General features: G+C 42.9%; 1 protein-coding gene across 2 annotated transcripts in view; it reads left to right on the top strand.

The window, feature by feature from the left end:
* Positions 1 to 10: 10 nt before the first annotated feature.
* REL (REL proto-oncogene, NF-kB subunit) overlaps positions 11 to 23,691 on the top strand; it is a 40,137-nt gene continuing 16,456 nt past the window's right edge. Inside the window, exons 1-4 of one of the 2 annotated variants that reach the window (XM_077813976.1) lie at positions 11 to 83; positions 8,600 to 8,742; positions 12,378 to 12,526; positions 16,960 to 17,051. In XM_077813976.1, coding sequence (XP_077670102.1) covers positions 8,650 to 8,742; positions 12,378 to 12,526; positions 16,960 to 17,051 — 334 coding nt within the window. In that variant the 5' untranslated portion in view covers positions 11 to 83; positions 8,600 to 8,649. Of the gene's footprint in view, positions 84 to 251; positions 478 to 8,599; positions 8,743 to 12,377; positions 12,527 to 16,959; positions 17,052 to 23,691 lie in introns of those variants that run through there. The other variant, XM_077813975.1, reaches the window with a different exon arrangement.

Raw genomic sequence — 23,691 nt, forward strand, 5'->3', positions numbered from 1 at the left:
AAGAGTCGGTACGGCCCATGCTCGCAGAGGACCGTGCCCCACCCAGCGCTGGGATGGGGGGGCCTGCGTTACACCCTCGCAAGGTCAGCCTGGCGTGCTCGGGGCGCAGCTGGAGGAAGTAGGCGCGGAGAGCAGCCAGCCTGTTGCTGGGCGGCGGGGGGGTGGGGTGGTGGCTGCGCACAGCGAAGTGGTTCTGTAACACGCAGGGGGAGGGGAGAAATTGCTCCGACTGTAGGTGTAGCCCCGCCGAGATCCCACTCCTCGTCCCAGCGCTGCGGCCGCAGGAAGCGTGTGGAGGGGAACCGGCCTGTGCGCTATTACGTCACCCCCGCCCCTCCCCGCGGCGGGGAATTTCCCGCGGGGAGGAGCGGCCGAGGTAGGGCCAGGAACAGCTGAGCCGGAGCAGCAGGAGGGCGCGGAGCTGCCGCCGCCGAGAGTCCCGGGCTGAGCGCGCGTGCGGAGCGGGCACCATGGCTGGTAAGTGTCCCCGGTGCGCCGCCGGCCGGCCCCCGTCGCGCGGAACCCCGCCCTGGGCGCCCCGCGCTCGCTGCCTGGGGCCGGCCGCCCTGCAGGGCTTCCCTGCCGCTGCAGTGCGGTGAGCTGTCGTGATACACGGGTGGGGTTTGCCGTGCAGGCTGCAACCCCTCTCGCTGCTTCTACACGTTTCAAAGCCTCTGAAACCCCGGAAGGACGGGGGGAGAGAGAGAGAAAGAAAGACACTGGGTTGTCTGGGGCTGCCTGCAAATAAAGAACCCTCTAAGCCTGTGACTACCTGCCTAACTTCTATACAACTGGGAGTGAGCTGGGCTGGCGTGTCCTCACCCAGCCTGGGCAGGGCTCTGGGCTTGGCAGAAGGTACCTGCCTTCCATTCGTGCCGTTGAGAAGACACCAGCTGCCGCCAGAGTCTTGACTGACATTATGACATTATCTCCCAATGGCAGATTTCTGAGTCTGACATGGCTGTTCACCCAGGGGCTACTGTGTGTGCAAGCTAACTAACGATAGCGTCCCCAAAACCCTTGTAAGAATATGACTTTAGTGTGACACACAGGAAGAAGTGAGGTGGGGAAGGAAAGAATTAATTTTTGTTGTTGTTGTTGATGAAGGGAAGTAGCAGTGTGAGAGCTGGTTGATGGGGAAGTCTATTCACATGACATGTGAGTTTCGAGTGTGTGGTTTTTGTGAGAGTATCTATAGAATTTACCAGACCAAATTCATCGTGGGTATAAATGGCAGCAATTCTGTTGACTTCACTATAGTTGTGTCCCCAACATTTTAAATTCCTCTTTCCAGGATAAATCGTTAGGAAATCGAAGAGAATAATATTGAACAAGTGTAAAATATACACAGAAATGTGCCTGTCTGTTGATGTGTTTTTGCAGCAGGAAAATAATATCCTTTCCTGAGGCAGTGGTTATTAACAAATGGTCATAATATATTAAGGCAGAGAGACTATACGCTACCTAAAGTAATGGGGAGGAGCTTCCACATAACTAACTTAAATGAAGCTTTTAGTTGAGAGCTTGTCACAAACTTTACACCATGTGAGATTTTCTGTGGTAGAGGAACAAAATTAAATAATCAGTTTATTTAAACAATAAATTATATATAAATTGTTTAAATATATATATGGCCAGGTAATTTCCTTGACATAGATGGGACCACATTTTCAGACTAGGGTACCTAAAGTTAGGCACCTAAATCTGGATTCAAGCAATTAAATATCTGAGTTGGCCCCAAAATCCCTGTTAAGATGCCTAAAATAGGTGTTTAGGTGTCTAATTGTGAACGCTCACATTTGAAAATGTGGCCCCAATGTTCCATTTTGTTTGCAGGTGACGTATATAGGGAAATATAATAAGCATATTGTTTAAAGGACAGTTACATTCACTTTCCCCTCAACCCTCACATGATAGAAGGTGGGAGAGCAAGGCTGGTTATTTGACCAACATGGGCATCCTTTAACAAAAAAAAAAAAACAATTGTGGTGGCATGGGGGTTGGGCCTGGTTTAGGGCCTCTTGTGAGAACCTGTCCCTTACATAGAAATGAGCTCCATCCACTGCTCTGACATCTGCTCACATCTGGGGTAGGAGTGGTGGGCACTAACCCCCTTTTCAAAAACTTTTGGCTGTTTTGCGTGGTTGAAGCCCCTCCTGGGAGCCGCTGTTTCTTCCCTCCTTTGATGCTTAACACCTGGGAGGAAGGCACTGGTTCCTACCCTGCCTTACCCTCCCATTAAGCAGATTTTTTTTTTTGAAGGGGGCAAGGAGGGGGAAGGAAGAGAGTAAATGCCTGCCAGCTGCAGGGACCTTTGGAGGAGAGTCTCCCCTTTCTCATCAAGGCAGCCAAGAGACTGCCTGCTCTGCAAGCTGCCAGGAGCCTAGGCTCCTTCTTAGCTGCCATAGCTGGGAACGGGATTTTTTCCTGCTGTGAGGATGGGTACTCCCAAAGGATCCTAACGTGTCATTTTACCCCTTGAAAGGAATATAACAAAGCATTTAAATTTTAAAAATGGCTGCCATATTGGACAGTTGCTGCCCCTGATCGTCATGGCTTGTGGCAATCTGAGTGTCAAGGGTAGAAAGCTGCACTTTAAAGCAATCACTCAGAACTTGCCTCTCACAATAGAAAATCTTCCAATTGCAAAGGTTAATGTGACCTGAAAAGCCCCAGTTGTTTAAGTAGTGTGTCTTGGCTCATGCATGCTTGCAGTGAATTATGAGGACCAATATATATTGCACATGAACAGGTTGTCAAAATTTACTCGTGATTTTTGGCTACTTAAATGTTTAGGTGTCCACCTTAAAGGGACCTGAGTTGTTTACAGTTCCTATAAATTGTCTCAAGTTGAGCACCTAAAGTCTGAGTGCCTCCCTCCCCAAATCACTAGTCACATCTGAAAATCTTGGCCTATTTTTCTTATTCTGCCACTTAAAACTGTATTGCTAAAAAGGTGACAGTCATGATTTTTAGAAGCAATATTAAATCCTTGTGTGAGTAGCCCTTAGGTGGCCATAAGGAACGAGTTAGTGAACAAACATAACATTTGAATTAGTTAAAGAAAATGTTAAAAAGATTTTGATAACTTTCAAAATGGTTCATTGAAATCTAAAAGAGAAATGAATCATTGTTCAAATACAGAGGCTACATTTACAGTATAATTCTCAGATCTGGGGAAGACATCAGTTGGCTAATGTCAGCTTATTGCTCAACTGAATCCAGTTCACATCAGAACAGGTCATGGCCAAAATCAATTAGTATGAAAATGAGAGGCAATATCACAGATTTGGTAGCCAAAGGAATCCAAACTTGTAATTTAGTTTCTCTTGGTCTCAGTGAAGCACTTGCATTCCACATCCTTTCAAAAGTTTGTCCTCTGGAATCTTTCATGGGGATTTAAAATTTTTAATTTTAGAGCTGGTTGCATTAATTAGAGAGGTTGCTGGGAAGAAAAGTGTTCCCAAACCTATATATGATTTGTGAATGTCTGCTCAGTCAACCATTGCCCGTGTGCATGTTTGATCTGCTCATCTAAATACTGGCTCTTAATCAGATAAATCAAATTATTGAATTCACACGTTTTTTAAAAACGTATATTGTATTTTGGAGCAGATAAGCTGAAACAGTACATATCTATCTCTGTTATCTGCGACTAATATATTTTCAACTTATTAGTAATTGGTGAAGGAATTTTTCAGCAGGGGAAGTTCTTAACTTCCTAGTATTTACAAGCTTCTCTTCTAGTTACTATTCTGTAATGTCACATGACAAGAAAGAAGTAGTACATGAAGCAGTTGTGCCTCTAAACTACCTCTGTTTAGAAGGTGCACAGTTCATGAATGCTTGGGTAGAGGGTTGCTCGTTCTGAATTAAGAATGAATTTGCACTTGTTTTAGGTTGCGTCAGAATGTTTTATAGTAGATCTGTCATCAGTACTCCTCCCTGGCCTGCTATGGGGGCAGCAAATGCTTAAAATTTAAGGCCTAATTTTTCAGGCGTGCCCACTGATTTTGGGGTATGCAGATTGGGGCACCTGGTCCACAGATTCTGAACAGGGTATCTACACGTGAGTTGGAAGGGCAGAATTTTCCCACCAGCGCCACCATAATGTCCATACCTAATGTACCCCACTGCATTGGGATTTTGTGCAGTGACTTTGCATTGTTGATAGTCAAACTCCCACCACTCTGTGGCCCGCCTCCACCTCATTCACACACTCAAGATACTGCATCAGAGTGCATGTCCATAGAACAATCCCAAGCTGAATGCCAGAATTTGCGGAGTCTCATGACATTGACTCTTCACGCAGCCTGTCCCCTCTGTGCGGAAGAATCTGTGGCTCTGCTAGCTGATTCCATGATCCAGTTGTTTTTCCTGCAGTGTATTGAAAGATGCATGGTATGTCACAGCCAACTTCCCTTCGTTCTTCACCTTTCTGTGAACTCATCACTGAGGTACAACCAGACTTCCCAGATAATTCAGGAATTCCACTTGCAAATATAAATCCTCCCTTCAAGACAAATATTTTGCACATATTTCTCCTTCTCTATTTCCATTGCACGTCTTTGGGCATTAGGTATTCGAGTTAAAGGCAGAGCCATCCAATCCTTGAAAGCCCTTTACAGTCACAGCTGCACTTTTGCATCAGCTCTTTGGCAGTCATGGTAAAGAACCTGCTTCTTAATGGTAGACAGGGAAATCAGTATTTGCTTCCATATTTTAGTTTTAATTCTGTTGGCTTGTTGCGTATCCAAACTGAGAAAGCATAGACAGTTAGATATGCTTTTTTTGTCACTGATACAGAATCAAGTCCCAGATCTTGAATCAGTTTAACTTTCATTCCTTGCTGTACTCACATTGTCATTGATGGTTTCACTAGTTTCTCCCACTCACGTCATCAAGAATTTACCTCTCATTTTCTCTAAATTATGTATTGCAGTTTTCAGTGCATTCCTGCAAATACAAATGCAATACCATAACAAAAAGAGAAATAGGCATGCTGGGATACAGAGCACAATAATCCTATGGCCAATAAACATAAGTACAAATGAAACTATTAGTAGTTCCTTTAATATGGATTTGTAGGTTTTCTTCCATTTCGGTTTCATGTCTCAGTAGTTGACTAAAGGTAATTAAGCAGCATATTACTCTTCCAGAATTAGTCCTCGTTGCCATTGCAAGAATGTCTGTCTGCTTTAGACGTAGTTTATATTTCTTCTACTCTTAAAAAGTATGTGTTTCTGTGTGGAGGCCCTTGGTCTGTGTGAGTGGGGATTGTGAAATAGTCTCAGCTGTGTTGCTTTGGCAAGAGAACATTAATTTACAGAAAATGGGGACAAGGAATGGATGTCTAGTATTACTACAAAGAGTGATGATTTTCAGTCCCCATGAGCTTTGGTTCACACAAACCTTTTTGTGTTTCTTGTCTACCTGGTGCCTTCTTTAGTAAAGCTGTAGATGATAATTTGGTTCTTAAAGAAAGAAAATCAAGTTAAAATTAAGTTTAATTTCTAATCTCTGGAGGTTACTGCGTCATTGGGTTCTGCTTTCCCACAAGCATACACCTACTGTTAAGCAGTGGGGGTGACTTAAGTAACCTTTATTTCAACCACAAATTAAATCTACATAAAGACAATTGAGGCCTGACTTTTAAAATGCAGTTGATATAATCAGTGAGTGAGACACTAACCCTTTCAGATGTGTATATTGAAGGTAAAATTATAGGTTAAAATAGAGATATTAAAGTCCTTGAAGCAATTGCTATAAAACACAGTCATAACTGACAGGACTCTATATGGCTTTGACAGGTGAAGTGGGTGGGTGGAGTTGTGGGCACATGTACGTATATTTGCACGCACATGTGTGTATATCTATATCTCCTAAGTAACATGATGATTAAGCACTTTATAATTGCCTAGATAGATACTCATTTCTTTATTTTAATAATAATGCTTAGCACATCTATAGCAACTTCTATCTATAGATCCCAAAGTGCTCCACAAAAGTGTATATCTTTATCTCCATTTATAGATGAGGAAAACAAAGCACAGGGAGATAAGTGATAATGCCCAAGGTGATATAGCTGCTCATTGGTAGAGCCTCCTGACTCTCTGTATGGTGCCCCAACCACTGGACTATGCTTGTGAGAAAAGTATAAGTAGTTCTGAGTGTGTGAGAGACATTTGCACACAATTTATGGGGCCCAATTCTGAGAGATGCTAAGAAATCTGATCTCCCCATTGAAGTCACTCCCTGTGTTGCTTCTGTGGTTTTTGTTTTGTTTTATCATCTCTGTTTCTATGATGTATTCTCTTCTCACTAGTCATGCTTCTTCTGTCCAGAAGACAGCATGTGCAAAAGCATACCTCAAGAAGGGGCAGAGCTTAGGAAAGGGACAACCCTTTTAAAAGAACAGGAGCCAGGATGATGGCCAGCATGTATTGAATATGTCCACTTATTTTCTGATGTCATTTCTAAAGTTGTCAGATGTTGACCTGGACATTCACTGGCTGGAAACTGGCATATTTGGTTACTTCCATTTTATGAGAAGTTGGCTAAAAACAATGTTAAGGCTTGTTTTGTCATTCCAAAAGGTTTCGGCAACAAAATATGAAATAGTGGAATCTTGGAAACTAGAGACATGAGACAAAATTCTCTTTGGTTCAGCTGATGGGTACACAGATGTAAAAATGTTCAGATTACTGGGGAACTTTTTGGTAACTTTCCCCAATTTAGAAACATCCAAATTGTCTCCAACCTTGTTCATAGATTAATAGACTTTAAGGCCAGAAGAGACCATTAAAATCGCCTAGTCTGACATTTTGCATAATACAAGCCAAAGCACCTCACCAGTGGTTCCTGCATCAAGCCCATAGCTGCTGGTTGAGCTATAGCATATCTTTTAGAAAGACCTCCAGATTGATTTAAAGACTTTTCCCCCACAGCCAGCAAAAGAACTTCTATGCATATCACCATTCCATAGCTATCTATCAATATAAAAGTAAAAGTCAATAAGCTGTCATGCAGATGGCGTTCTTCTTTTCTCTTACACATTATTCTTTCAAGAGCTGTTGTGTCACTTAGCTTACTCCACTTTCCTGTTCTAGGAGATAAGTGATTTATAGTAGTCCAATAAGACATTTTTGGCCCAACAAATCTAGTAGGAAATGACATTCTTGTGAATCATACATGCAGGCTTTGAGTTGGTGAGTCCCAATATTAGCCATAGTGGCAGCAACAAAAGGTTTTAATAAGAAGTTAATACTGAAGTGTATCTCTCCCCAAAAACTCCTATAGAACTGTCCAAAATGTATGTGGGAAGGAATGAGAGGATCTTCTATCTCTTTAATGTCTACTTTGGGTACAACAATTGAAGTTCTAACATTGTTTTGCTGACATGTTTTAGGATCTTTGCTCCCAAATGTATTTAACTGTGTCATATTACCATTGCTGCTTCTTTGTAATGCACATCTAGCTTGTCTGTGTAGAATGTTTTTTATTGAGCATGAGGTGTAAGTCAATGCAGAGTTTGACCATGTGTGTGTTCCAACTAAAATAATTCAGCTTCTAAACTAAACCTTTTATTTATTCATTTTTGCTTCTCCAGTATTTGCTGCTCACATACCACTAGACTGTTATGTCACTGCTTGACTGGCTAGCATTTTCAGTGCTGTTAGTGAGGGTAGAATTCACTGCACTTAGACTTAAGTGGAGCCGAGGCCTTGTCCTGGCCCTCAGCAGAGGGTGAATATTACCCTGAAAAAAGTATGTAGACTCCTGCTAAGTCAGGATCTTTCCAAAGCCTTAACTAATGTCAGCCCCACCATCTCCTGAAACCCATTCCCTGAAAGTTGCCTTCTCACACATTGGGCCCTTTGACAGCTTCCCAGTAGCCTTTACTAAAATCTTGTGAGAACCCTTGGTGCTCATGCTGGCTCCTGTGGGAGGTGGACAGCTCAAAGTATAGCAGTGCAATTTCTGGGTCCACAGGAAAGAAACTGAAAGCATTAGGGGATTTTGCCTAATTTGCATAGAACTTATTGCTTCACTGCAGTAGGAGCTAAATCAATCGATTCAGGGGAAACACCTTCATTTTGAGGGGACTTGCATTCAGAAAAATTACTATAATTTAAAAGTTCATTAGTCAAAGGGAATGGCTGATCTGTTCATTTTGACATTATGAAATAATCTTTCAGCAGACAGGCCCTCACCAGTGTCTAAGAGAAACTGAGCTCCATGGGGAGGGAACCTTGCTAATGATTATTTATATTACAACAGTGCCTAGAAGCCTCCTCCTCTGGGGCTCCCATTGTGTTCATATACACAGTAAGAGACAGACCCTGCCCTGAGGAGCCACCAGTCTAAATATATAAGACAGATGAGTGTGAGAGAGGATTTATCATCACCCCCAATTTCACAGAGTGGGAACTGAGGCACAGATAACTAAATGATTTACCCAAGGTCACAAAAGAAATCTGGAGAAGATCCAGGAGTAGAACCTAGATCCCGATCCAGTGCTTTAACCATAAAGCCATCCTTCCTTTTGCTTTTTAAGCTGTATTGTATTGTAACCTTAAATATTTTCATTTTCCTAAAGGTGGGTCTGAACCCTGCGTAGAAATATTCGAGCAACCCAGGCAAAGAGGCATGCGTTTCAGGTACAAATGTGAGGGAAGATCAGCAGGCAGCATTCCAGGAGAACGCAGTACCGACAGCAATAAGACATATCCCTCTGTAGAGGTAATACTGTTGTTATCCATAATTATTTTTTTCATTGCACCATGCTGCAGGTGTGCATGGGACTCTATACAGTAAATAAGTGGCCTGATTCTCCATTCTGTAATCCTGCTTGTTTGTTTGTTTTTTTCTTTCTTTATCATAACTTCACTGAAGCTGATGAAGTTACAACAACTAACATAACAGAGTGGAGAATAAGCCTCTTGGTTCCTACTCTGCAAAGCTTACAGTCTAAATTGACAGCAGTCAGACAAGCTGCAGAGGAAGGTAACAAGCCAGGGTGATGGAAGGAAGGGACACAGAGTATGCCTACTTGGTGGCTTGGGTTGTTCAGGATGGATTGGGTTTCTTCTTAGCTTTTTGTTTGTTCTGGGTACTTGCATAACTATGTTTTTTAACAATTGAGGGGGAATTAACTAGAGGACTAATTGCAGGTTCTGAGGAGGGTTTTGAAGGAGGTTGTCTGGGGTACAGGGTTTGGGAAGGGTGTGCCAGCTGCAGGATGTAGCACTGGAGAAGGCCCAGAGGTGCTTGTTGCAGATGGGAACAAAGGGAGCCTGGGGTGAGGTGAATTTGGGGGAATGTAGGGATCAAATAGATAGATACATATAACCAGTGATTCGGAGGTAGAGCTGTACAGAGCCTGGAAAACCCCAATGAGGAGTCTGAAGTTGAGGTGGAAAGGGATGCAGAGTCAATAAAACAGTCGAGAAAGGGGAGTGTTGTGGTCAGAACAGCAAGAGAAGATGATTTGGTAGCTGCATTATAGATAGATTGAATGGTAATAAGGTAGATGTCAGGAAGATAGGAGAGAAGAGATTCACAGTAGTCTAGGCAGGACATGATCAAGGCCTGGACAAGGATTTGGGCAGTAGAGATGAAAAGGAATGGATGAATTTTGGATCTGTTGTAAAGGAAACAGCCTCAGGAGTTAGCAACAGCCTGAATGTGTGGGATGAAGGAACATGAGTTTTGTGAGCCTGGGAAACGGGAAGGGTCACGGAAATATCTGCTGTGATGGAAAAGGGAGGGGAGGACTTGGGGAGGTAGATGAATTGCAGCTTTATTGTGTTGCTTTTAAGTTGATGGTGGGACATCCAGGAGTAACTGTATCAGGGCATGCGGAGGGGAGAGGTAGATGTGGGAGTCATCAATAGTTGAAACCATGAGTGGGGTTAAGATCCCATCGGGGTAATATATAAAGAGAGAAGAGGGGGCCCAAGGACAGAATCTTATGGCATACTAGCGAAGAGGAGAAAAGGGGAGACGATGGAGCCTTTAGGCAGACATTGAAGGAGCTGTCTGAGAGAGAGGTGGTGTGCCAGCTGCATAAAAGCCCCTGGAGATGAGCGAGAGTTGAAAAGGATGGTGTGTGGACAATGGGGCTGAAACAGCAGTGTGTAGCTCCACATCACAGATCAGAAGCAGTGCTATGAAATGGAACCCTGTCCCTGGAGCTCTGATTGGCCAGGGAATGAACAAACAGGAGGTGTCAGCCTCCCTCACTCTTTGACTGATTAAAGAGCTGGCAGGAAATCCCACCCTGTCTGTGTCTTGTTGGCTCTCCTGCAATTGGAGAAGGGAAAGGGACTCTGTGGGCTGCTAGAGAGAGCGTGTGGTGCTGCAGGGACATAGCAGGCTGAGTCCAGGGAGCAGCCTGAGCATGTGGCCCCTGTGACCTTGAGCAGTGCTGCACTTGAGGATCAGCCAGAGCCCGAAAGGAAGGAGGCCCCTAATAGTGTCTGAGAGAGCATGGTGGAGATGGTAGGTTTGCTGCTCAAGGTGACTGTTGCTAACAAAGCTGTGTGTGTTACCAATAGCAGTGTTAAAGTGATTTCTGGGTGATTTCCTGCATCCCAAAAGGCTGTAGGTGGGATTTCCACTCCAATGCCAGGGGTGGGAGTTTGGAACTGACTATCAGCAAAGAGAACCAGCCTCCGCCATAGGTAGAAAGGTCCAGGAGGGCGAGGGTAGAGAGGAATCCTGTGGGTTTAGTGAGAGCAGTGGGGTGGAAGAGGTGAAAATCTGATTGCAAGAGTAAAGGAGAGAGTTAACAGGGAAGGAAGTCAAAGCAGGAAGAGTTGGCTGCATGCTGAAGGGCTTAGGTGTGAAGAGGAGGTGGGGGAAAGGAGTAAGTATTTAGAGAGTTCGGGATTATTCTTAGGGTAAGCAGAGACCGTGACATATCTGAAGGCTGAGAGAAAAGAACCAGATGAGAGAGCACGAACGAGGAGGGAATGAGGGAGGTTTCAGAGTATTATGGAGACCAGGATCAGACAAAGGGATGGAGAAAAAGACTACAATGAATGCTTCATCCTCAGAGACGGGGTGGGGGCGGGAAGAAAAAGTTGAGGGAGGAATGGAACAGTTTTGAGGCGGGGGAAGTGGAGGAGGAGAGCAAGTATCACAGTTAACGTACACCCCTTAACATATCTGTCAGATATGTTTTCAAGCTGTTACTTTCAATCAGTTTAGGCCAAACTGTGCCCTTAGATTCACCCACGTAACCCTCACTGACTTCACTGGGAGCTATCTGCCTGAGGGCAGAATTTGGCACACATATCTGAAGCACACTGGGAGTTAGGCTCACAACTGTCCTAAAAAACCTATTGGGAGTGGGAGGTTTTGTGCAGCTCCATGCACAGTGTGCTGATCATTTTGCCAAAGGCTCAAGAGGGTCTTTTCTATTAAAATGGTCGTATGGCTCAAAGCTGTAATGATAATGTTATAGGTCCTGTACAGCATACTTTACTTGGGAAAAATCTCCTGTTGCTTCAACAGATGGGAATCTCGCCTGTGTAAGGGTTCGTACCATTTTTGGATCAACTAATGGGCCTAATCCAACTCCCATTGAAATAATGGAAAAACTCTCATTGATTTCAGTGAGAGCTGAATCTTGCCCTTCAGTGGGAGTCCCTGTGTGGCCCTGAATGCGGAATTGGATGTATTTGTAATGAAAATTAGGCTTGGTAATAAAATATACCTTGTAATGTCAGGGCAAAATGCACCCCACAGAGAGTGCCTGCATGAAGCTTACGCAGCACTTTAGGCGCTTTGCACAGGGGCAAATTTAGCTTCTAGATCCTGATGCAAAGTCCATTGATCCAACATAAATACGCCCACTGACTTAGTGGGGCATTGAGTCAGGCCTATGGAGAGTTCTCTGAGTCGAGATTAGAGGGACATGGTTTTCACAACAACATGGAGTAGAAAGAATTAAAATGTAAAAGAAATCAATAGTTTGACAATGACCAGTGAATTTCTTGACTACAAACCTCTTGTAACTTAGCCAGGCTGGTTAATGATGTGATTTATTTTTCCAAATAAAAGCCTAATTCTTTCTGGACATTTCAGATATCTATATTTTGTCAGACAAATGGCTGAAATACACTATATTTTTATTTGTAATGGTTCCATCTCTGGCTTTCCATGTGAAATGAATGGTAATTTGATGAAACAGCCTCTGAATTTTCAGGAGAAAAGGATTGGGTTTTCATTTCTAGTGCAACAATTAAGACAAACTGTATTCCCACTTATCCATAGGACCTTGTCACTGTCGCCTGTCCACTGTCCAGAATTATGCAATCTTTTAGAGCGATGTGATTTAGAATTTAAGTGTATTTCTCAAATTTTTGCAGGTTCTGAACTTTGATGATAAAGTGAAAGTAAGGATTACATTAGTGACAAAGAATGAGCCCTACAAGCCGCATCCTCATGACCTGGTTGGAAAAGACTGTAGGGATGGCTACTATGAAGCAGAATTTGGACGAGATCGCAGAGTCCTATCGTAAGTAGCAGTGTTGTTGAGTTTTAGACTAAAAATGTCAGTGATGTGCTGGAGAGGCTCTCGGGGGTCAACCAGGAAACCTTTGTTAAAATCCCACCACCAGATTGAAAGGACAGTTGGAATGATTTCCTTGCCAGAGCTGGAGTTCTCTCCCCTCTGTGTATTCTCCTAACCCATCCCTGGCACCCTACAAAATATTTCTGAACAGAACTGTCTTTTTGCCTTTGGAATATGCTATTTGTTTAGTACCTTATTTAGTCTCTTCCTTTCCCATCCTCCTGCCTCTGTTTCTCTTTCTTTCTTGACTTTATTTCTCTTTTTTCTTTCCTCTGCATTTCCTATTAGGCAGCTCCTAATGCCCACCTCTTGTGGGCTTGACTTCCAGCCCTTTCCCACTCTATGCACTAAAATGGTCAGCCGTGAAATAGGTAATGATGATACTTAATTTGTCATCATTAGAATCAACACTCTCTAAGGAGATTAATGGAGTTTAGGAGAGTAATAATAATTTCATAATAATTGTTTCAGGCTTTCGTAGGCTCAGGAAGACAACTCTGCATTGATTAACACAGCATTCACATTTGGAAGGTTATCTTTGCAACCACAAGGCCTAGAAACTTACCTTATTTTTTAAATGAACACTTATAACACTAAATGTCATGCAGGCCCATAAATAAATCAAGCAGGCCAGGTGTTTGGAGACAGTGGATTAGAGGATCCCAGCACGGATATCTCAGCCCTTCATCATTCTAAAATACATTATTGTGTGTGTAAGATTTTGGAGAGAAGACAAATACTGAGGCCCTGTCTGTTCAGCATGGACATTAAGGCCCTGAGACTTCTGAAAATCAGGCCTCTTTCAGAAAGTACTGAGCCACCTACTCTCTGAAAATCAGGCCTCTTCAAAGTGTCTCGTATTAGGCACCCCCAAATCACCAGTTGCTTGTGAAAATCTTGGCCTAAATTTGTTGACAGATATGGACCATCATAAATGGGTTAGCTATAGCTAAAGATAGAAATAAGATGATTGAAAGGGAGAAAGTAGCTGGAAAAGAGCAGTGGGCTAAGAATTGTATCCTGTGAGACTCTGTAGAGGAGTCTCAGCAGCAATGGAGTTACCCTTTGAGCCATATTCAGCCCTGGTGTAAGTAGGCACAGCTCCAATTTAATGCTGGTATAGCTACTCATTAGGGTGTTATGAACATTTCAGTTAACTGCTGCATGCAAGGGAGTTGCTAACAAACATATCTATGCCTTGTAAGATGAAGGTAAGAGCATAACCTACTGTAGGAGGTATGGACTTTGGTCGTTTTTCTATAGAAGAATTCACAACTGTGTCTGTTCACTCCTTATGGTCTGTAATCTTTGGAAGTTGATTATTGCTCTTGAGAAAACAAAATGTTTACAAACTAGACTGTGCAGAGTGGGGAGGCTGGTGAGAAAATAAAACTAATACACCAGGATCCAGACTGTGATCTGTTAAACTATGGTTAGGGCCTTCTGCAGCTATCCGGGCAGGGACAGGATTTGTCCAAGAGTGACTATACTAGTGCACATGTGACTATCGCTGTGTTAAGATTTGTACTACCCTGCTTTGATAATATACTGGTTTTAATGTCTCCCTTTATTTTCCTCTCCCTCCTTCCCCCACTTCTGTTTCCCCTGCTCCTTGTCACGCAGCTGGCACTGAAGTAGGGCCGCCTAATTTTGCTGTGCATTCATAGAATCATAGAATATCAGGGTTGGAAGGTACCTCAGGAGGTCATCTAGTCCAACCCCCTGCTCAAAGCAGAACGAATCCCCAATTAAATCATCCCAGCCATGGCTTTGTCAATCCTGACCTTAAAAACTTCTAAGGAAGGAGATTCCACCACCTCCCTAGGTAATGCATTCCAGTGTTTTACCACCCTCATAGTGAAAAAGTTTATCCTAATATCCAACCTAAATCTTCCCCACTGCAACTTGAGACCATTACTCCTTGTTCTGTCATCTGCTACCACTGAGAACAGTCTAGAGCCATCCTCTTTGGAACCCCCTTTCAGGTAGTTGAAAGCAGCTATCAAATCCCCCCTCATTCTTCTCTTCCACAGACTAAACGTCCCCAGTTCCCTCAGCCTCTCCTCATAAGTCATGTGTTCCAGTCCCCTGATCATTTTTGTTGCCCTCCGCTGGACTCTTCCCAATTTTTCCACATCCTTCTTGTAGTGTGGGGCCCAAAACTGGACACAGTACTCCAGATGAGGCCTCACCAGTGTCGAATAGAGGGGAATGATCACGTCCCTCGATCTGCTGGCAATGCCCCTACTTATACATCCCAAAATGCCATTGGCCTTCTTGGCAACAAGGGCACACTGTTGACTCATATCCAGCTTCTCATCCACTGTAACCCCTAGGTCCTTTTCTGCAGAACTGCTGCCGAGCCATTCGGTCCCTAGTCTGTAGCGGTGCATTGGATTCTTCCGTCCTAAGTGCAGGACTCTGAACTTCATCAGATTTCTTTTGGCCCAATCCTCCAATTTGGCTAGGTCAGTTTCTCTTTCCTGCTCCAGCCCCTCTGCTCAGCTGCAGTGATGTGGTCACTAGCCAGTCCTTTTACAGTGATACCCAAGCATATTTCAGAAAAGGGTGAGACTTTGTACGTTTTGAGTACCCGTTGGTTAAGGAGCTTTTAGTTTAAAAGTCCAGTTTGGCCCACAAGATGACTGGTACTTGATAGTTATGAATAATCTACAGCAGTAGAATAATTGCAGTCAGTTTTTATGTAGCAGATAATGTTTTTGTTATGTATTTAATTGACAACTATAATTTACAATGCTCTGATAGTACAACAGGCAGAGCCTAAAGTGCTGTGTGCTTAGATTGCTTTCTGAGTTGGCGTCCTACTTTCTCTAACTCCCTGTCTGCATTACAAACACAACTGGTTACAACACAGTTGTGCCCCTATTTTGTAGTATGGAGGGGACCCTAACCCTCTCTCCAAATTGTTCGAAAGTGCTGGGCTGTCAAATTGTAATTTGGGGACATGATCCAGATCTCATCTGTACCACTGAAACATGCTTTAACTGTGTTTGGGGGAACAACTGTATTCTATCCAGGTTTCCCCCAAAACAATTGCATTTGTAGTGTAGACAAGGCCTAAAAAATAGTCCCTATAAAACAAAATGATACAGCAATAACAGTGCAGTCTAATATTCTCTGCAAACCCTAAATACTGGAAACCAGAATTGGAACCAAAGTCATCTAATTAAATCATGAGACAGCACTGCATTTTTTTAAAAAATCAGAATTCAGTCCAGTTAGACAAACACCTGTCTGTGATGGTCTAGAATGATCATACTTAGTCCTGCCATGAGTGCAGGGGACTGGACTAGATGACCTCTCGAGGTCTCTTCCAGTCAGTCTTATGATTTTATGAAATGAGGCTTATATTAGCCCTTCAGTGAGTTAGTTCTCTAACTGCAGTATGGCCTTAGAATGTGGGTGGGGGTGGGGGAGAGAAGGGGAAGGAAGATGACTGGATTTCTGTAGAAAGGGATGGATTCAGCAGTAGCAGGATGGGACTGAGGAACTTTCAGGGCAATGTTGGCCCATCGTTGAGAGAGACAGATGGTAGTGCTACGTGATCAGGAAGTGTCTCAGGAAGTCTCCAGGCATAGCTCAGGTAAAGAGTCTTTGTGGGGTTTCTAGGGAAGGGAATTGCCAGTACTTCTGGAGGTGCAGCGGAACCTGGTGGCATAACTGACCTCCTGTGTTCTAGTGATATTACAGTGTGTTCAGATTCTTACTTCCTACTTCCCCACCCTGCTTTGATGATGTCATGGTTTTTCCATGTGGGAAAGAATCAAATTGTGGGGACTCCCCCCACCTCCTTTGCTGACTTGATGTAGTCATATGCAAATGAGGAGGAACTGTAGCTCTTTAGAACTTTTCCATAACTAGATGAGATTTCAAACTTTATAAAAATTAACTTCAAAATACTGTTGCAGATTTGCATTTCCTGGTGTGAGACTGTGGGCCAGCTCCTCAGCTGATGTAAATTGAAGTAGCTCCTTTGATGTCAAAGGAGCTATGTCAGTTTACACCAGTTGAGACACTGGTCCTCTATATATTTTTAGCATTGCTAGGTTACTATATTCAAACTCCAGTGATAACTCTTTTTAATGTAAAAAAATATTCCCCTGTTTTATTTTATGTAAATTCTTTTCTTTTTGTCATTACCCTTATTTTGGAAATATAAAACCATCTTTTTAAAAGCTCTTTTGCCGTCTTTATTTCCTACACAATTTGTTAATAAGATATATTTTTGACAAAAGATCGTACAATTTGATTCTTTACAGGGAGGATTAGAATTTAGCTTTCGAATATCTGTGCCAGTGATTAAGTGAAACAGTTTTTGTTGTTGGTTTTTAATCACATTGTTACATGTGCTCTAGTTTTCAGAATTTGGGCATTCAGTGTGTTAAAAAGAGAGACCTGAAAGAATCAATCTGTTCACGAATCGCAAGAAAGATCAATCCATTCAGTGGTGAGTAGCTGTTAATAAACAGTTTGAAATGCATGTTAAAGAACTTGGACAGCAAAGCGATTTAATTTGCGAGCACTTTTTATTATAATGCCCTGGCTCTTTTGATGGAGATGTATTTTAAAATATAGGCTTTTAGATACTGTCAAATCTCTTCCCTTTAGCTTCTTTATTCCCCCCCCTCCTTCCTCACTCTCATCCTGTGATTATTCTGTTCAGTAGGTTGCTCAGAGGTGAAAGTAAGCCAGTACTGGGACCAGCTTTCCCAAATGGCAATCTAAAGCCCTGGGGTAGCAGCGGCAGGGCTCTGGCGGGGATTTAAAGGGCCCCAAAGCTCCAGTCCCCGATACTGCCCCGGCCCTTTAAATCCCCACTGGAACCCTGCTGCCAAAGCCCTGGTCTCCTTTCTCAGGTAGCAAGGGTTTAAGGGTCCTGGTTTAAGGACATTGGGCTGCAAGAGGAAACTTCCCCAGGAGATCCTCCCATGAATGAGGCTCTCAAACTCTGCCAGGCATAGATTGAGTTAGACTATTAGCAGTTTCTTGCTGACACACCGCTTTAATGACAGGTTTTGTAACTGAACTGTGAAGGGTTAACATGGCAAGGAAAATATTTAAATCAATTATTCCAGGACTTGTTGAAAAAAAAACTGTGTGGCAAACTTGAAAAAAAGTGTGTCAATACAACAATCAAGTTTCCTAATCATATTTTTGTTTCTCTACTGCTATTTTTGGAAGATACTTGGGTTTAACAGGTTACTTGCTTGCAACTACAGCTGCTGCTTGATCCCATAGTAAAAGCATAATGATGTGTTTGACATCAGAATCCATTGCCATGGCATTTTGTGATATCAGAAATCTGACTGCCTCAAATAGGTGGTGAAGACGGATTTCTAAAGGGACTGATCCTGCAAAACCTTATTCACATGAACAATACTTACTTTTGAGTGTGCATTCATCAGGCCCAGAGTGTTTGAAACAGGGTGAATAAAAATCCATTATTTAAAAAAGAAACTTTACAGAAATTAAATCAGATGTCCACACTTACATGTTGTTGTTTCTTTATTTTCTTCCCATTTTTATAGTTTTAAATTGCTGGAGTGGATATCTTGCACTTGTTGCTTTGATTAGTTTCCTCTAACTGTTAGAAGAATTCAGATTTGTACATGAAGACTTTTCTATTCAGAAGTTTCACATTTAAAATGCCCATCTTATGCTGTAAAAGACATACCTGTGGCCTCTTTAATATCCTCACTGTGAAAACAGCACAAACAGAAACACAAAATTTGAAAAGCAAGTAGCCTGTTCTATATTCACAGCTAACACCACCTTCTGATCCACTGAACTTTCCACAAGTCAAAAAAGCTGAAATGTTCTTGAAAATCCCAACCTTGATACCTAAATAAGGATTTAAATGCCTAACTTTAAGCTTTAAAAAAAAATTCCATATATGTATAAAAAAGTTCACAATGTTGTTAATGTATTGAAAGTCTAAATAACTTTTATTAACATTAAAGCAATTTTGTTTTGACGTGACAAAGACTTTGTGCCACTAAGAGGAAAGTTTTTAATACAAATAAAATGATGGGTGGAATAGCCTAACCCTTTCATTATTTCTTTTTACCAGTTAGATCTGATTTCTGACACATCAGTTTTGGACCATTGATTTCTGGTCTATGCTGCTTTTGTTTAGCAAGCATGGTCTTAACATGTCTTTGAGTTATAGTAGCAGATCTTTTTGTTTGGATTACTTCAGTTTTATTGTGTCCCTTTTGCACCTTTGCCCATCTTCACTGATTGTTATAAGTTATTGTGACATTTTTATGAACTTTCACTTCTTACTGTTAAGCTCATGATCAGGGTAGGCCTAATTATCACAACAGGGCAACACCGAAGTTATAACTCTCAAGTTAACTTTGCAATGAAGACTATATATGTATTGTGAAGAATTTGTGAAAAAATCTTTCTCAGCAGTTTCCCAGAGGATTAGCACTGTTAGCCAGAGCGGTCCAGTGTGAGAAACCAAGAGTGCTCCATCCTCCTGGCTGCTAGGCGATGGCATGTGCATGGGCTTCCCCCCTAGAATTTGGCAAATGGATGCTGCTGAGGGCCCCCATTCACTTTAATGGTTTTGCCTAGTAAGTGGTGGATTAGTCTTGAGAACCCACTTCCTTCCCCAGTTACTAAATTAAACTTCCGCGTCGTCCCCATTTTCTCCTTTGTTCTGCGTCTCCTTGCTGCCCCTTCTTACCCGTCCTTCATTTCTTCTCTCATAGATGATCCCTCACTCACTTCACAGTAGTCACACTCTCCACAACTCCCACTCACACCCACACATCACATTCTCACAGACTCACCCACACATGACCGTCATGCTCCCCTCCCACACACCCCCATCACTCTCTCCACAACTTCCCTCTGCCAGCCACGCTCTGCAAGACCCCCTTCCCCTCCACCATGCTTTCCTACCCCAGCCACACTCTCTGAGACCACCTCCCCTGCACTGCCCCCTCACTACCACTTTCCTCTGCTGATAGGACTGATTTACACTAAGGCTTACTAAAGTCACTGAATGAACACAAGAGTTCTCTTTAACACAGGAGAGGATCTTTAAGAGGGAACTTTCAGAACATTTTGTGAGGTGCAAAACAGCAGAAGTCTCTGCAGTGGATGTCTCAGCTATTTAAAGGAGTGATGTTCTTAAAAAAAACAACTAAAAGCAATCAGCCTAAATTCTCAAACTGAAAAATTCACTGAATGACAACCTACCAGTTTGTTTGATTAGTACTAGGTAAACCCACTGAGAAGAGCGAGACACAATCGTCACCCAATTACATTTGCTTGAGAAATCCTTTCATTCCTTCACCACCGCCACCCCCATGCATACACTCCTTCCTGTTTAATCTTATGCTGAAATTTGGACTTTCGCTTAAAGTGAAAGCTTTGCAAATTATTTGAAGTTGGGGGGGGGGGGGTGAGTTAGTATACAAAATTGGAAGCATAAAATTATTGTTGCTAAAGGAGACACTACGTGGCTAAACTGAGGCTTCAAAAGAGATCTAGCTGAGCTTCATTTGACAGCTGCTGGATAAGTTCCCTTGGAGATGGTTCTTCAGTTCCAGTTTTTAGGTTAGATTGAAAACAGGAAGAGAAGCTTGTCTAAAGACAGAATTGGCTACATAGAGCAGGACACTGTGACTCAGTCATTTTTATTTCCATTCTAATTCTGCCCTTGACTTGTGTGTGACCTCATAGCTTTTCTGGGCCTCAGTTTCCTCGTCTGTAAAATGCTTTCCTACCCTTTGAAGCACTTTAATATGTGTGGAGAAGAGACAGACTTACTCATTGCTATTAATTTTAGTTTTTACTGGCTAGTTGGCTTCCTAGATGCTTTTTTGGTGATGGGCACTACATAAAATCATGAGACAGTGTGAGATGTTTCTTCCACAGGTTTGCTGTAGCGAAATCCCATTGATAGTGTATAGGGCCAAATTCTGCCTTCAGAAAGGCCAGGTGTCTCTCTTTGAAGGGGCAGTTGTGACTTAACTTCACGTAGCCCTGCAGGGATGTAAAATCCTCACTTCACCACCCCTGCACACAGTGCAGGACCTACATAGGCATGTGGGGAGAGCAGGGACTGCATGCCAGGTATTTTGCTCTTGCAAGTGAGGTGCAGGGAGTAGCTGGAGCCATCTGGAGGCGAGGGCTGGAGTAAGCGGAATCTGGTAGTGGGCAATATAACTCTCAACCCCTGCTCTAAAGGGGTTTTGGAGGAATTGTGTCTCAGAGGAGTATCTTCGAGTCAGTCTTTTATGAGCTACTCCCAAGGCAGTGCATCTACATGCCGTCCCTTACACAGGGATGAGAGTAAACACTGAGTCTAGCCCTCAATCTGTATGAACTGGCTGCATAGTGGGAATGTATGTGGCCTAGTGAGTGAAGTACAGTTTTTGATCGTTAGGACAATAGTCATAGTTGTATTTGTTAGAGAGGTAGAGGCTTAATTCTGCTCAGCAATATGTGCACACTGTGTGAGTTACTGAGGCTACAATGTGCCCCTTGATAAATTAAGCTGGTATTCTTAACACCGCCCTTTCTGCACACTTTGAATTTTATAAAATCAGCACAAGGCCTTTTGGCAGCTTGGCACTTTTGCCTCAGAAGTTTCCATGCATGTTAAGGTTAGATGCTGAGTTGCCCGCCTTTCAGTTCTAGAGTGGGTGGCTTCCACAAGTCAGCTTGATGTTATTGCTTGGGGTGGGAGGAGGAGTCTGCTATTAATCAGGTATGGTGACCTCTAACAAGCTGCACCTACCTCATCTATACTTCTTTTCAATATTGCAAATAACCTTTCACTTTCCCTATACAATCTCATCACAAGAGAACTTCAGTCTTTAATCCCAAAATAATTTCACCTGATAGTGTATTGGTCCTTCTGGCAGCTTTAGGCCATGTCTACACTACTACTTATGTTCACAAAACTTATGTCGCTCATTGGTGTGAAAAAACCACACACCTGATCAACATAAGTTTTGCTGGCACAAGTGCTCGTGTAAACAGTGCTGTGTTGGCGGGAGCGCTTCTCCTGCCAACATAGCTACCGGTGCTCGTTGAGGTGATTTTATTATGTCGACGGGAGAGCTGTCGTCCATCAGCGTAGAGTGACTACATGAGTGATCTTACAGTGCTGCAGCTGCATTAGTGTAGACATAAAAAGAAGGGCTTGATTTTACCAGTGGGTTGGTTCACATTTATGCCAGGAATTTGGAATTACACAGTGATGAATCAGGCCCAGAATTTTTGCAGTTTAATGTTACAGAAGCAAGAAAAATGAGCTCTCCAGAGATGCATAATTCCATAGAACCCAACTCTTGGGGCTGTATTGCTAGTGAGAGAATGGCAGAGAACGTTCCTTTCTGTCTGTTTATCTTGCCCCATCACCGTAGCATCTGGGCATTTCACCCAAGTTAGTGGATTTATCCTAGCAACACCCTTGCGAGGTAGCAAAGCATTATTCTCCATTTAAGGATGGGGGCTGAGACATAGAAGGATTAGGAGTGGGATTTTCAAAGGAACATCCCAGTGTAATTTAACGGATTTATCAAAGGTCATCCAGGGAGTCTTGCAGCAGACCAGAAACTGAACCCAGTTCCCCTAAGTCCTCCCAGGCCAGGCCTGGTCTGCACTACAAAGTTTTGTCAGCATAGCTTTGTCAGTCAGGGGTATAAAAAACATACCCCCCAGTCTACATAGTTCTGTCAGCAAAAGCCTCAGTGTAGATACAGCTGTGCTGAGAAGATCTTTTGTCAGTGTAGCTAATGTTTGTGGAGGGATGGTGTTACTATGCTGACAGAAAAACTCCTGTCAACTTACGCTGTCTCTCCACCGGGTACTCTGCCAGTTTAGCTGTACTAACAAAGCATTTGTAGTGTAGACAAGGCCTTAGGTATTCAAACTGGAAGTGTAACTTTGGGTTCAGGAGACTTACTCCTGCTAGCTCTGATTGAACTAGCTCACTAAAAATAGAGCAGCTCTAGCTGCAGGATGGGCTAGTTGCCCTGAGTATGTACCCGTCCGAGACCATAGTCATGTACTCAGGGTGGCTTGTCCTTCCTGCCATTGCGACTGTACTCTGTTTTCAGCATGCTAGCTCAGTCAGACCATTTTTCTCCAGTCTGTCTTGCCATTGATGGCAGAGGAGCTCCTTGGGGATAACTGTGCTGTTCTCATCTGTTTAGAGCTTTCCCTTGACTACCCAACTATTTTTCTATAGGAAATTATTCCAGGTTCCATAGATCCTGATTTTTGGATGGTCAAGCAGAAGGCAGTAGCCAGGAGTGCTATTTTTTTCATCTACTCTTGGAAAAGAAATGACAACCGTTCCCCTCAGAAGCAGACCTTGCCACAGTGATCCATGCCTGTGGATCATCTCCAGACTGGGTTACTGCTGTGTGCTCTACACTGGGGCTACATCTGAAGACCACCCAAAAACTTGAGTTTATACAGAGTGCACCTGCCCACTTAGGGCCTCTCAACCCAAACACTAGACTTCTTTTATGTCAAGTTTATTGATGGGCAGTTAGTTTGAGGTAATTGAATGCCAATTAATTTGAGGTAGTTAATATATTTGTAAAGGCCCCCAGACGTTTCTTTCAAGTCACAAACATTTTACGTTTATCCTAAGGGCTAGTCTACACTTAAAACACTACAGCGGCATGGCAACACACAGTGTAGCAACGGGAGGGGTTCTCACATCAGTGTAGCTAATACACCACCCCAAGAGGTGGAAGCTAGATCAGTGGAAGAAGTCTAGTGCTGTCTACACTAGCAGTTAGTTCGGTTTAACTAAATTGCTCAGGAGTGTGGATTTTTCGCACCCTCTGAGTGACATAGCTGGGTCGAGTGTAGACCTGGCTTTAATCTGATCACATTGTTGTGTTAGATTTTCCCCACTCCTACAAATCACTGGAGTTTTGGATTGGATTTTAAAGAGCGCTCAGCATTGGTCTAACTGCATTGGTCTAATGTTTGACTTCAGCGGGAGCAGAATTAGTCCACTGCTGAATGCTTTTGGAAATGCTGCCCTCAAATGTGGGGAGCTATTGCAGCATATAGATTTTAAATAGTGATTTATAAATTGTTCT

The sequence above is a fragment of the Eretmochelys imbricata genome, chromosome 3 (genome assembly GCF_965152235.1).
Source record: "Eretmochelys imbricata isolate rEreImb1 chromosome 3, rEreImb1.hap1, whole genome shotgun sequence".
NCBI classification, from domain to species: Eukaryota; Metazoa; Chordata; order Testudines; family Cheloniidae; genus Eretmochelys; species Eretmochelys imbricata.